At 43.6% G+C, this 14286-nt stretch overlaps 1 protein-coding gene across 1 annotated transcript in view; it reads left to right on the plus strand.

The window, feature by feature from the left end:
• The window catches only part of URB2 (URB2 ribosome biogenesis homolog), an 18665-nt gene extending 7111 nt beyond the window's left edge, over positions 1 to 11554 (plus strand). The window contains exons 4-9 of the mRNA XM_048047265.2: positions 1145 to 1305; positions 2589 to 2699; positions 3641 to 3883; positions 4628 to 4718; positions 6408 to 6547; positions 10841 to 11554. Coding sequence (XP_047903222.2) covers positions 1145 to 1305; positions 2589 to 2699; positions 3641 to 3883; positions 4628 to 4718; positions 6408 to 6547; positions 10841 to 11038 — 944 coding nt within the window. The 3' untranslated portion in view covers positions 11039 to 11554. The remainder of the gene's footprint in view (positions 1 to 1144; positions 1306 to 2588; positions 2700 to 3640; positions 3884 to 4627; positions 4719 to 6407; positions 6548 to 10840) is intronic.
• The last annotated feature ends 2732 nt before the right edge of the window (positions 11555 to 14286 follow it).

Here is a 14286-nt window from a genome sequence, read left to right on the forward strand (position 1 = left end):
GCTTGTTTATTTTAGAAATCTTCAAACAGTACTGGCTTACCAGGAGATATACTGGAATTTTAAGGTTGCTGAACACCAGTAATTCTGATAAAGTCTGTGGGAGTTTGGCAAATCAGACCCTTTATCCCCATCAAATAAAGAGCCAGGGCTAGAAATGGCAGGAAAATCTGTTCTTGCTAGTTGTGAGATCTAACAACTCCTCTTTATTGTCTTGTTCAGAGTGCAAGATGAACTAAATGCTGCCAGTGAGGTACAGTAGTGAGGTACCATTCTCTTTGACTTCTCTGAACAACTGGAATTTGTCTAACGATACTAACATGCTGTAGTACAGTGGTCTCCCAACTTTTTGGTTGTGCACATCTATCAGTAGAAAAAGAAGATAATTTTCAGCATGCACCCACAATATGTATTTAAGTCATATGCATGTGCTACTGTACTTATATATTATGTACATTATAAAACACAAAAATAGTTAAAAAAGCTTGGGAGAAAGATGGAATCAACGCTACTTTTAAATTGTATTAATTATTGGAGCAACCTGTATTTTCGTCTTTGTCTCTTGCCTGTGTTTTGATGGCTCAGTACAGAGCTCTGCCAGGGCAGGGATTTCACACCAGGACTAGGGACCATGAGGAGGTGTCAATTGCTGTAATCCTTCTGCTGACTTCTCTCTTTTTTCTGCTGACTGCTCTCTCTCATCCTGTGCCTAACTTTACTGAAGATTGGTAAAGTGTTCTAGCCTGGAGAGATAATTAATCACTGTAAAAGCTGGAAGAATCTTTAATAAATGTGTAAAGCATTAAGTTGAAATACAGATTCCTGATGAAGAAGACGTTTTCAGCATTGACACAAATCCAGTGGATACTTGTAGAACTAAGAAGCCTTTCCATGCTGCTGAGGGCTTTTTATTGGTATGATGACTGCTCTGTAAACTCCAGGGTAGTAAATTCCTGAAAACAGTAATGCATTGCACTTGTGTGTGTGTGTTTGTGTGTGAAGGGAATTCATGGGCTTCTCTGTGCCTTCAAGGGGTGAAAAGGCACTCACAGAGCTGTTTAAAGGTTTGGTTTGCTCTGTTCTTACCTGTGGAGGTCCCTGTCTTGGGGAATTGTTTGAGCCATGCTTGTGTCTCTTGAATTTGCAGGTCCTGCGATCACAATCCAGGTGATTAAAAGCATAGAGCCAGAGCTGACGGAGGTGCTTGTCCAGCTGCTGGGAAGCTGCTCTGCCGAAGAGTTTTATGCCATAATGAGGCTGGTGCTGCAGGGACTTGAGATGAAGACCATTTGGCAACAGAAGGCTAAAGTAAGGAGTGAGCTCGGTTTATTGTCAAGTTCTTTCTTCAGTTTTCTCTAACTTGAAAAAATGTGTTAGCTGAATGACATCTGCTTAAATATTTTTTCCTCTTTCTGCTTTGTGATTGGGTCAAGTTAATTTACATGGTTAAGGGCTTGGTAAGTGTGTTGTGTAGTGTTCTGGACATAAACTGAGAGAGGTGGAAAGGTCATGAAAATTTCCTGGAAAATCTTTCCATCTAGTTTAAGGACTCAACAGCCTTAATTCCATGTATTGTCAGCAGAAATCGTGTCTGTGATGTTATATGCAATGCTGATTTTTTTTTTAACTTGCTGATCAGAGCTCTTGCACAGCAGAGACTAGCAGTCAGTGAGGTTAACCACTGTTTGTCTATGGCTTTTTAACAGGGCTACAGGCATGCCATTCTTAAATACGTTAGTAGTTTTATATAAAACCAAAACTGTGCCCATGCTTTCAGCATTTGTCTCTGTAATGACTTTTACTCTGTAATAACAAGATACTGCTCAGTAGCTTTTTAAATGCTATGCCTTTCTCCAGAGAAGCTCAAGCAGCAGTGGTAACACATGGAACACTTGAGGCTAAAAAGCCAGCTGCTCCCTTCATAGAAGGCCCAGTGACTTGAGATCAAAACGAATTAAACTCAGGGGTTTATCTGATTTGGTCTTATTTGTCAGAAATAGACATGAATATGCCATGTCGATTCTTGATACCTTTTTTTGAAAGTGTATCTGGAATTCCTGTGTATGCCTATAAGTCCAGCCACCTGAGTTTAGCTACCGTAAGCACTGGAATATGTACGCATGCACTCTGGGGTTGATATACACTGATAAACTGATTAACTTCTTTAATCAGTCTGGCTTAACAGTCAGAATTATTTTTTAAACAAAACCAAACCCACCTTGCTGCTAAATGCAGCATTCTTAGTGTACCACTATCCCTATACGCCCCCCTGCTTCCCTCTCTTATGTAGTGGCAGTTAAAAAAGGCTTTCCTTTCTTAAAAATCACTTCAAACCTTTTTGTACAGGAAGTTGACTTTTAAATAAATGTAGTATTAGTACATCTGGGCCAGCGCTGCCCTCAGCACACCGAATTTCGTTGAGCTGCTGATTACATCACAATTTCTAAAGAGATGTGTTGGTAGGAGGGCTTTCATGTATCAAGGCTCTGCTAATGCTCAAAACTGTCACTGCCCTTGAAAGGGCTCTTTTGTGCTTGAGAGGAGCCAGTGCGTCTTGTACCTGTGACTGACTGTCAATCTGCTTTCTGCAGGAAGTATTGTCAGCTATTATGCTAATCAAATTGGTGCTCAGCTGCCCATTAAGTGGAGACAAAGAGAAAGCTTTCTGGTTTGCCAGCCCGCAGATAATCACAGCTTTAGCTGTAAGTATCTATTTATTGTAACTTCATTACCTATCCCTTTTATTTGTTGGAGTCTGTAGTGATTGCATCTGTAACACGCACAGAGGAATACTGGAGCAAAGCAACTGTGAATGCTAGACAAACCCGTATCAGATTCACCGGCACTGTCTTGTGTAGATCCTTCCTCTCCTTCTTGATCCTTCTTGAAGGGAGTCTCCCCCTGTGGGTGCAATGTGTAGGTCAGACATTTCTTATCAGTAATTTTCTGGGGCTGGACTGTGTAATCTGGAGTTTGGGAGAGGCTTGTTAGGTTGCAGATACGTCTGGGTCTCCTGTCCTCCTCCTTCCTGTCCAAAAGAGAAGGAAACTGTCAGTCATGTGTTACAGCAGAAACTAACGGCAGCAAAACAAAGAAAAAAGTGCTTGTATTAAAAAATCACTGATTTCGGAATAGGAAAGTTAATTGGCAGTAACCAAATCCAGATTTTGTGTCCTTGATTGTGCAGCATACAAACCTAGTGATGTAGGTTATTCTTCTGTCTTGGTGATGGTGTCTCTAGACCAGGATTTTTTAGATGTTGGCTCTGCAGCACCAAGAAATTGAGCTTGTAATTTGTGCCCTTTTTGTTAGAGCTGCATGCTTGGGCAAGAGAGAACTGGACTAGTGCACTCGTGGGGAGGTGCAAAGAGGTCCTGGTTGCTGTAGCCTTTCCACCTTGTCGGGGGACTGGGGAACACTTACAGTTCCACACTCGGAGCAGTGCCTGCTTGAAATGCATCACGTGCATCCTCTGCCCCGAGTGTAGTTATAGCAAAACTGCCAAAATGAAGGAGTCTTCCTGCAGTCCAGCTTGCACCAGTCTTGTCCTATTGACTCAAGTCAGAGCATTATGGTCTCTGGTGTTTGAATGCTTGCAACAGGTGGCTAATGCACTCCTTCTCTGTTTCCTGTCTCTGTGTAGATGCAAACCAAAGAGGCCTGCCAGGACCAGTCACTGACTGCCACCATAGTTGTGCCTATTCTGGAGGCTGCAGCAGCTCTGCTAAGACAAGGAGAAGGGGTTCTCTTGAATCCGCACCACGTTGCATTGGCATTCAACATTCTCCTCACCGTCCCTCTGGATCATCTGAAGGCAGAAGACTATGGCAGTGTCTTTCTGGGAGTCCATGAAGTGCTGTTCTCTGTCGTGCAGTGTCATCCGAAGGTATATCTCCGGGGTGGTAAGAGAAGGGGAAAAAGGTCAAAAGAACCAAGACAGAAGCTGGTGATGAGAAACTTCTAAAGAGTGGTTTTGATATAATTTGCACTTTTAGTATGTAAGTGCTTTGTACAGCTTGTCCTTTAAAAACTTCAGAGTCACATCATATTAGTTGCTCTCCTGCTTTGTTAGTCTTTGGCAGCAGATTGCTTATAAATCTGACACTAGATTAGAATAAAACATCCATACAGTTTGACTTCTGGAAGCAAAAATGGGTCAGGATCTAGCAAACTGGTCTCACAGGAGATCAAGATTCTGCAGGCCTTTGAAAATGGGGCTTAGGCATGTTAGAAGTTGGTGACCTTCAGACTTTGTACCATCTGGGTGTTCTTGTCAGCCTGCTGGCATGGGAAAGTGAAGGCATGCCAGGACTTGCACAGGGTCAGGGTGCTTGTGCAAAGAAGAGGCAGATAGGGGTGGAAGCAAAAAGGAAACGTGACGTTTACATGTTATTTATATTTGAATATGCTCAGGAGTGTAGTCTTCTTCAGGATTCTTGTATTCTAGATTCTGTACAGATGCAGAATGAAAAGATAGTCTTTGCTCCTCACACCCGTATAAGCTTTATAGTTTCCTTCACAGGAATTGATTTCCCCCTGACTATGGGGGGGATAGTATATATGTATATATCTGCCCTCTCCACTGCCTTTACTATATAATCTCAGGTGTTTTTATTTCATGTCTTTGCAGGTAATGTTGAAAGCTGCACCATCTTTTCTGAACAGTTTTCATCGCCTGGTTGCTTCTGTCATGCATGAAGGACGTCAGAGAGGAGACAGAGGTACTGTATCTTCCATTTTCACACTGTATATACACATAATAATTTTGTGTGTTTTGCAAGAGGAGTTGCAGAAGAAGGCAGTCTGACACCAAAAGGAAAGTCCTCAAAACCTAGCTGTGGCATGGAAACCATTAGTCCCGTCTGTCCTGTTCGTAAATTTGATGATGAGCCTTGCAGCATCTTAGATTTAGGAAGATAACTGGGGCTTCTTTGGAGCTGCATCCAGACAACACTGCTTTTGGGGGAGTAAGGTATTCTTCGCTAACTGGCTGGCAGGTGGTCAGGAACCAGTCAGGCTTGCTGTGTCCAATTTCAGCTCTTCCTATCTACTTTTGCTCCCGAAAGTGGTGTAGACATTTATAGCAGGGTGGCTGTGAGCTCTGCTGATACATGCTAGCACACCTGAGTGATAGCCCCAAATTGGTCTTGCTGAATGGAGATTCTGGAGCTTCTTGAGACTGAAACCATTTACTTCAGACCTGAATATTCTCTAGTCTTTGCTAAGCATAAAGCCAAGACATTACATATCTTAAGCATATATTGGGATTAGGTGATATATCTGTGTGGTCAAGGATTTCAATTTATTGGCTTAAGTATCTCAAAAAAAAAAAAAAAAAGGGAAAGAAAGAAAGGACTCTGCTGGAAGTTGTTAAAGAATTTGCATTGGCCTTAGAGCATGAATGTTAAAGTAGCTAAGTGAAGGATGTTCGAAGTGATTTATTTTTGTGCTGGTCTGGACACAAATACCCTGTCATCACCAGTGCTAATGTTTTGAAACAATTTGACTCGATGGCCTGCGACTGATTGTGTCCCAGCTCTTTACTGATGTCCTACAACTTATTCCATGTTCAGTTTTATCTTGGCCGATTTGTGTTGCCCCCAGCTGAGGGCAAATGTAAATGTATATATGTGTCATGGGAGAATATACTAACAATAGCTGAGGGGTAAAAGAGAAAGTATGCTAAATTGGTACCAAACTGAGAATTTGCTATCTTCTGTAGTGTGTTTATGCAAGACAGTGGTCTCAGAAAACATATCAGTACGTGGCATTCTCAAACTTAAAAACACATTGTGTATCTTTGTAGAATTGTTTTATTTGCATAAAAGATAACATGAAAGTGACTTCTGGATTTCCCTTCTTGTTTGTGTTGGTTCTCCTCATTCACTGCTTACTGAAAGAGTGAATTCTCAAGTCCTCTCTCCAGTCCTGCTTTTAATGTCTCCAGTGATGTGGCTTCTACTCTTGTACTGCACGTAGTAAATGTCATTAGAAAGCTATTTTATTATGCTGTTTCTAAGATATGTCTTCTGATTTTCTGTCAGGTAGAGGATATGATTTTCCAGTTTCCTTGGTTTCACCTCCACAGTGCTAGCTGGGACTGAATTATGGCAGGGACCGTAGCTGCTGCTTTCAACTCTTCAGCATATCTAACAAATACTTTTAGCATTGCAGTGTGTGTGAAGTTGGAATTAGTGTGCTCTTACAAACTAGCCATTGTAAGAGATGTGTATGGTGTGTTGTGAGGGTGGGAGGGGGCCTCTCAGCTGTGGCTTGATAAGAAAAGAAGATAAAAAGGATAAGCTGATGTTGGTTTCATGTAGTTAAAGAATCGTGGAAGATTGTCTAATTTTTTTTTAGTAGTATTTTTAGGCCTCAAATACCAGACTGCAACTTGCTTTCTGTTTTAGGCAACACAGATGACTTTGAAGTTATACTGAAGTGTGCACACCTAGTGGAACGGATGTATAGTCACATTGCTGCAAAAACAGAGGAGTTCACTGTGTTTTCTGCTTTCATTGTGGCTCAGTACGTGACTGAATTGCAGAAGGTAATATATATTCTCATCTCTTTTGAAAGCGCCATGGTATTGGCATGTGCCTTATGGGAATACAGTTTTGATCCAAATTCCTGAGAATCTATGTTACCCAGCTCCTAAAAACTTTGTAAAGGGGTGGGCAGTGGGTTGGTTTTTTTTGTGTGTGTGTTAGGTAAAACAATGCAATACCTATTTACTGAACTTCTGCTTTTTCTATCATGTTTTGAGTCTTGTTTTTTTCTTCATGAGGTAGTTCAGGTTCTTCTTCCAGGTAGTGTCAGTTGTCCAGGCCTGATGTCTGTTAGAGCCCCATCTAGGCAAAGTAATGAAGGAAAATCCTTCATGAAACTATCTTTTAGTTGAGTTAAATGAATGAGTGAAAGGAAAAAAGTTATCTAGCTGGGGAATTGTTAGCTCTTCAGTAATTCTCCTTCCATACCAAAGGTATCGTTAGTATCCTTACTGAAAACAGCTATTCCTGCTATTACTGATGCCAGAGCCTGTCAGTAGCTTCTCACATCCAGACTTAAATTCTAGTTGTCGTTCTCTCCAACCTAATGGTTTAAATTTCACAAGGATTTGAATGCTGCCTGCATTGTCAGCACCTGCAAACTGATTATTTGTGGCTCAGGCCTGGACATGGGCCAAAAATACAGAAAGTAATTGTAGTCTTCTTTAGGTCTTCCACAAAAATATCCTAACTGGTTCTATGTTTCTAAAAGATTATGTTAAGCAGTGTAAATAATCATGAAGACTGTTATGAAGCTTAAACTCAGCTGCCTTCTCTGTTGCCTGCCTGGCTTTTTTCAGAGGTTTGGGACTAAAACAATAGGATATGTCAGTTACTTACTGTTCCTGGTGAGGTGGTTATTAGAATGGAGGGGACCTACAAGATAGGGCCCGACTGCCTGACACTTCAGGTCTAACCAAAAGTTAAAGCATATTATTAAAGGCATTACCTGGATGCCTCTTGAAAATTGACAGGCATGGGGCATCAGCCACTCACAAAAAAGCCTTCTCCAGTGTAAAGCCTATTCCTAATATCTAGTCTGAACCTCACCTGAAAGCTGTTTTCTAGTCTGAACCTCACCTACTTCTGAAAGTTGGTTTTGTCATAAAACAAAATATGGTCAAAGGACCTACACAGGAGAACCACTTTTTAGGAATAAAATAGCAAGATGGGTGCCATCAGATCCCAGTGGATGTGATCAGTAAGTAACAGCTGTCTCCACCAACTAACAACAAAGAAACACAAGCTTTCTTAGGTGCTGTGGGTTTTTGGAGAATGCATATTCCAAGTTACAGTCTGATTGTAAGTCTTCTCTGCCAAGTGACCTGGAAGAAGAATGATTTCAAATGGGGCCCTGAACAGCCACAAGCCTATGAGCAAATTAAACCAGGCAATTCATGCACTAGCCCTTGAGCCAGTCTGGACAGGACAAGATGTAAAAAATGTGCTTTGCACCACAGCCAAGGAGCATGGCCCCACCTGGAGCCTCTGGCAGACAGCACCTGGAGAGAACAGAACAGAACATCCCATAATGGAAGGGATTCCCAAGGCTCATCAGGTCTGACCCTTGGTTCCAGCCAGGACTACCTAAAAATTAAACCGTATGTCTGAGAGCATTGTCCAAACGCTTCTTGAACTCCAGCAGGCTCGGTGCCATGACTGCTGTCCCGGGTAGCCTGTTTCAGTGCCACAGTATACGTAGTAACCCAGCAAAACTAGGGATACATTAAGACTACTACTGCTCTATTTAATTTGCGGAACTTCTCTGAAGTCTGTTCATCACTGAATATAGAGCCCTTCCTCAAATGGGGCCTGGCTTGAATTGTCAAATGACCTTTTGAGTTAAGTTGACTTTTTCAAGTCAAAAGGAGACTTATTCAGTGTTAAGACTGAGTACAAAGTCTCACAAGATTTTAGGAAAATTTTGTGTAATGCTTTCGCTGATAAATGGAAAGTGATGGATGATAGTTGAAACCGCAGATAGGTAATGTATGCATGGAGCATTTGAGCGTGGAAAGGTGAATTTGTGTAGTGAGCCATGAGAAGCTGTAACAAAGGGGTGTTTTCTGTCTCTGACAGAATAGATGGATCACAAGGAGGTGGTGATTTATTTCACCATTAGACTGGTGAGAGTTGGTGGGTATCAGAGGAAGGGGAGGACTCAGCATGCCGGTCTTGAGGGGGCACGTATCTTTTACATTGCTCTGCAGATGCAGAATAAAACTCTAGCTATTTATCTCTTCCAAGTCCAGGTCAGTGACTTCCTGCCTACAGTCCAAAGACCTTGTGTGTCTGTGAAAGATCCCTGAGAAAAACATGCTGTTGATAAATTTAAATCTTCATGTAGGCATCTGCACACTTACTGGAACTCTTTTTAAGGGTCTGCAGACTAAAACCAATGAAAGCCATTGGCCTAAACAGTTATTTGCTCCTAATGTAGTTGCATAATAGTTCCCTCAGTGCTTCCTTTTTATACCAGGAAATAAATATACTTGTGAATTGTTTTGTGATAACCTAGAAAGATTTCTTGCTGAAGTGGGTGGCATCTCTGGCTTCTTTCATACTCTTGACAGCGCTCTTCCCTTGTTGTGTATGAGCTGTTGCTTGATTCAGCAATAGTGAAATACCTCTTCACACACTTAATGTCGCACATCAAGAGCTCTGTAATGCTTGACAAATTGGTTGTGCTAACTATATAGACCATAAAACACTTACAAGCATAATTAAGTGCCAGCTAGTAGTGGCAGCTGTTTAAATCTTTGCTTTTGCTTCCCATAGTGTTATTGGAGGGTGTTTATAGGAAACTGCACTGCAAAGCAGGAATGGCCCAAATAAGGCACGGGTGCAGGCTGGTTTGCAATGTGAAGGATGTAATTCCATTAACTGTAGCTCTGAGGTATCTGCTTGTCCCAAGTGGGCCATCTAATCCGTATTGTCAGTAGCTGTGCGTTTCCCTCTCCTTATTCCCTGCAATTCCTTCTCTGCTCTGTGGAGGGAGAAGCAAGCCCAGTGCATTCACTGGGAGCTGTGATGCTCAGCTGTTCTGTTACTTTAGTGCATGGCAGGGAGAAATAACAGGTTTTGCAAACCTTCTAATAGATCAGCTGACAAACTTTTGGACAAGCAAACTCTTCAGGGTCACAGATCAAAAGAAAGGCTTATGTGCTTTAATGCCTGTTGTATGTTCTTCCAAGCTATGTTAGCAGCCCTAATAAAATACATTATCTCTTTTGTGTTTAGGGCAGAAAGAGAGCAGGAGCTTGTCACAGTGATTAGGAGTGCACTTCATTAGTGGAAAGTTTATTAGTTGCCTCAGGAAGAAAGAACTCTGAATTTTAATGGCAGCCTTTTATGTAATTTTCATCAGGCCTGGAGTGCAGAGGCTTAGGTCTGGAGGCATAAAGCTAATTTTGGGATTCAGCGAAGATAAGATGTGGTTCTGCAGCAAAAATAATGTGATTATGCCAGAGGCCAGCGCTGCCTAAGGCAGTGAAGCATTTACCAAGTGATTTGTGTGCACATGACAAATTCCAGTTTACGTGGAGCACCAGAGGACTCCAGGGTTGTCCACCACCTCCAGTGGCCTGGTTAACTAGCCTGGTTAGTGGCTGGTTAGCAGGCTGTGGGGTTGAGCAGGGGTAATGGCAGGAGCAAGGGCACTGAGTCAGGGGTCCTTGCTTGTATTCCCAGTTCTACTGTCAACTTTCTGCGTGACTTCAGGTGAGGTACTCGATTTCCAATGTTAGCTCAAGGAAACGCATGTCTCCTGAGCTTTTAGAAAGCTCCTTTTATTAAACCTTACACGTTCGAATCCTCAGATACAGATTGTTAGATAAATATCAAGTTGTTAAGTGATTGATTACCCAATGTGAACGATAGACTAGCTTAAAGTCAGTGCTTGTTTGAAACTGGGACTTCATAGCATACAGCTAAAGAGATGTACAGAATCTATAGAAATGTGTAATCCAGGTCAAATATTTTAGTTACAGTTTTCCTGCTGAGGACTTTTCAGGTGGTTCCAAAGATGATCAGTGTCTTTGTCTCTGGCAGCAGTGTGTAGTAGCACTCACATGCATTTTATTGCAAGGAGCATGCTTGTTCTGCAAAATATATTTGCAAAAATCAGGAAAATATTACACAAGATGACATGTTAGATTTTATCTAATGGGCTGTTCCAGGTGGTCTGATGCATTGAATAACATATTGTCAGCACTTTTAATGTACACTGGCCACGGAAAGGGTGTTTTCATGCTTTTTTTGTCTTCAAGTTTAATGCAGTTTTGTTCTTCTTGTAGGTGACTTTGCACCCAGCTGTGAAGAAACATCTCACAGAGGGGATATATCACATCCTTGACCTTTGCATTGAACGGGACGTCAAGTTCTTAAGTGCGTCACTACCAGCAGGTGTAAGGGAGGTCTTTAAGGATCTGTACAATGATTACAACCGCTACCACAAAGCAAAAAAACAGGGGGAGGAAAAATATACTGCGTGATGAATTCTGCCTGGTGCTGCGTGGTCAGTTACGAGTTGATCCAGCAGTGCTCAGAAGACCCTCAGTTCTGTTTGCTTTGGGATGACGAGTCAGATCAAATCTGAAGAGGGTCCTAAACACGGGTTGCATTTTTCTCTATACAACCAACCTTCCTAATGGGGAAAAGGGGGCAGGGGAGGGAGGATTGTCCTGCTCTGTGCCACGAATGGCAGAACTGCTGCACCTGTGCAGCCCGCGAGCGAACCTGCTGGGAGCTCGCTGCAGTCTTAGCAGCAGATGTTGGGTTTCAGGCTTTGGCACATCATGGTGCTTTCTGTGGAAGCAATAGCCTAGTGTGAAAGCCTCTGAGGGTTATAACTCACTCACACGGCAAGCAGAATTAAAGCAATTAGATGCATATTTTTATATGGTGTTACTTCGTATTTGTTACTGAGGAACTTTGTGAATATCACACAGCTGTGTGGTAGGCTACTGCTGCGGTACTGTGGAAATACAGTAAAAAATTTTGAAAACTTTTATATTTTTACTTGGTTGTTTTTGCTGCTGAATCCAACCCCGAGCAGCCCGATCTGACCTACTGAGTTTCCTTCTCAACTGACTTATCTTGTGATCCTACTGATAATCAAAAAGACTGATTACTTAAAGCTCTGGTTGATTTACTGTCATTAAGCAATTACACTTAGTTATGTGAGCTCTGGTAGTTCTCACTGTGCATTTTTAGCCTGTGATAAATGCTAGGTACCAAGGCCTATCTGAGACCAATTTGCTTTTTAAGCTGAGCCTTGTTGCTTTCCTTTCACTCTAGGTTAAGAGCAAGCCCTGGACTTACTGCAGCCCAGCTGACAGTAATAAGCTGTGGTGAATTAACCACACTTGAGCCTGTAGGAAGCTTTATCAAATAACTGTCTTTCATTAGCCAAACTACTGAAGCTTATTGTGCTGAAAATAGTAGAGACTAAAGATCCAAACTTTTTCATAAGTGGTGAAACAGTCCTCACATGTGCACACAGTAGCTAGGCCTCATTATTCTCGTGTGATTATCTGCTTTAAAGTATAGGTAGAGGACGGGTAGAGGAAGACTGGAACGTACTGTGTCGGGCTGGGATGGAGTTAACTTTCTTCATAGCAGCTCTTTTGGTGGTGGCCTTTGCATTTGTGGTTAAAAGTTGGTAACATGCCAGTGTTTCAGCTGTTACTGAATGGTCTTTGCACAGCATCAAGGCTTTTTCTCCAAGCTTCTTGTTGGGGACATGAGGAGTGTCATCACCAGTCCAGAGGATGAAGTTTGGCTGCCACAGGAGGCTCCACATGGCAAAGATGGAGAAAGCAAGCAGGGCTGTGGGGCAGCTGGACCTGGGTGCCTAAATTGAAGCCTTGGTGCTCCTCCTGCTCTGCCTGCTGGCTGCAGCCCTGGCTGGGTGCTCCTGGCGCATCACAAACCTCTGCTGGGACCCTGGCTGCAAAGCAGAGGCAGGGCCCTGGTGGGTGGCCCCCTTGGGTGGCTCCAAGCGGTGCCTGGGGCAGCTTCCTGGTGCCTGCCACTGTTGGCTTGTCCTGTGCCACTTCTGTATTTTATTTCCAAGCTGAAACACTGCTGTGGGTCAGAACTGGAAGAGGAGTTCCTGCTGCATCGCGCCCCCGGGGCTGTGGGACAGTGAGGTACGTGGTTGGTTTCAGAAGGGAAATGTGCGTGAGCTGGGTGCAGCTAACTGGGCACAGGGGGAGGAGGGCTCTGTGCCGAAGGCTGCTGATATGCTAGTAAAAGGAGGGTTATGGACAGTGGGAGAAGATCTGGAAAGAGTAGTGAAAAAAGAGCTAGGTTTAAAGCGTGGGAGGAAGGAAGTGAGGTAGCAGCTCTGGCTTGTAAGTGTCAGGGCTCCCCCGATGTAGCCATATGGTTGCAAGCCACACATGCAGCTCAAAAGCTCCCGAGTGTAGACCACAGCGTAAATAACGTCTTACTCATCACTTTACGAGAGGTGAAGTGCTGGTATCAATTTTGTTTCATCAGTATTAACTCCTTAATTTTTCTCAGTTTTAACGCAGCTCGGAAATGAAAACGTGTAAGTGCCTTTTATGGACAGCAGTGGTGGAAGGAACAAACTCTTGCTATAAAAAGGACACAGAGCTTGAATGAATGCGAAATTGAAACTCTGCCACAAGTAAACCTTTATTTCAAGCATGCTATGCAACCCGCTGCTTATCCCTTAGCGCTCTCCCTTCTCCGGACTAACCACCCCAATTCTCGAGCACAAAGCCGCGCTTCAGCGTGGAAGGCACAAAGGGGTTAATAAATAAGGCTGCATTTCACTTGCTAATCCTAGGTCTTTGTCCAAGAGCTGCTCTGGGCTTTTTAGCGAGCATAAATTAAATCCCTGGCAGAGGACCACCTGCTGAGAAAGCGGGCTTTGTTCTGCGCGGCGCGTTCCCGCCGGGCTGCGGCGTTCCGCTCCCGTCGCAGTCGCACGGTGGAGCCGTCCTGCGGAGCTACAGGGGCAGCTCCCGGTTTCGGGGCCCTCTTGCTGCCCGGCTGGGTTGGCAGACAGCTCTGAGCGCCAGGCGGGCAGGGGGCTTGGCAGAAGCCCTGTCTCACCACTAAAGGACGGGATCGCCACCTGCCTCCCAGCTGAGCTTCAGTTGCGTGGTCCTTAGGGGCTTCTGGGACCTCATCTTGGCCAGACCTCCAGCTGGTGACGCACTGCATCCCTTCCGAGGGCTTCTCTCTGTGCTGCCATGCCGGCAGAAATGCCTCGCATAGGTGTTGCTCAGTCTGAGGTTTTTAGGGTCCCGACGGCTGCGCCCCAGGCTCAGCCTGTGACGTGGGGTTGCTGGTTTTATTTAGGTCTGGGCAGCACCTGAGCCTGGCTCCCCTATGCCCAAACCAGCTCAGGTGTGAAGTAAGAGACAGGATGGGTGAGAAAAACACTCATGACTGGCAGTCATCACATTGGTTTTCTTTATCCCTTATTTTTAGGTAGCTGCTGTGAAAATTGGCAGACTTTTCTACTTATTGAGGGTGGGGCTTGATACTTAATTTGTCTTGCTTTATAGGATAGAAATACCCCCAAAAGATGATACTGCAAGATGGTTTATTTTGCACGTTTACGAAGAAGTTATTTTTCTTGTTCTTACCTGTTGGGAGGAGACAATGTACTGAGTACTTTGCTTTGAGTTTGAAATGCATCCAGTAATGTCAGGTTTGTTTTAGTTCTTGCTGTGGGTCTGTGGCTTGGATAACAGACGGCTCC

Source organism: Anser cygnoides, chromosome 3 (genome assembly GCF_040182565.1).
Source record: "Anser cygnoides isolate HZ-2024a breed goose chromosome 3, Taihu_goose_T2T_genome, whole genome shotgun sequence".
Lineage (NCBI taxonomy): Eukaryota > Metazoa > Chordata > Aves > Anseriformes > Anatidae > Anser > Anser cygnoides.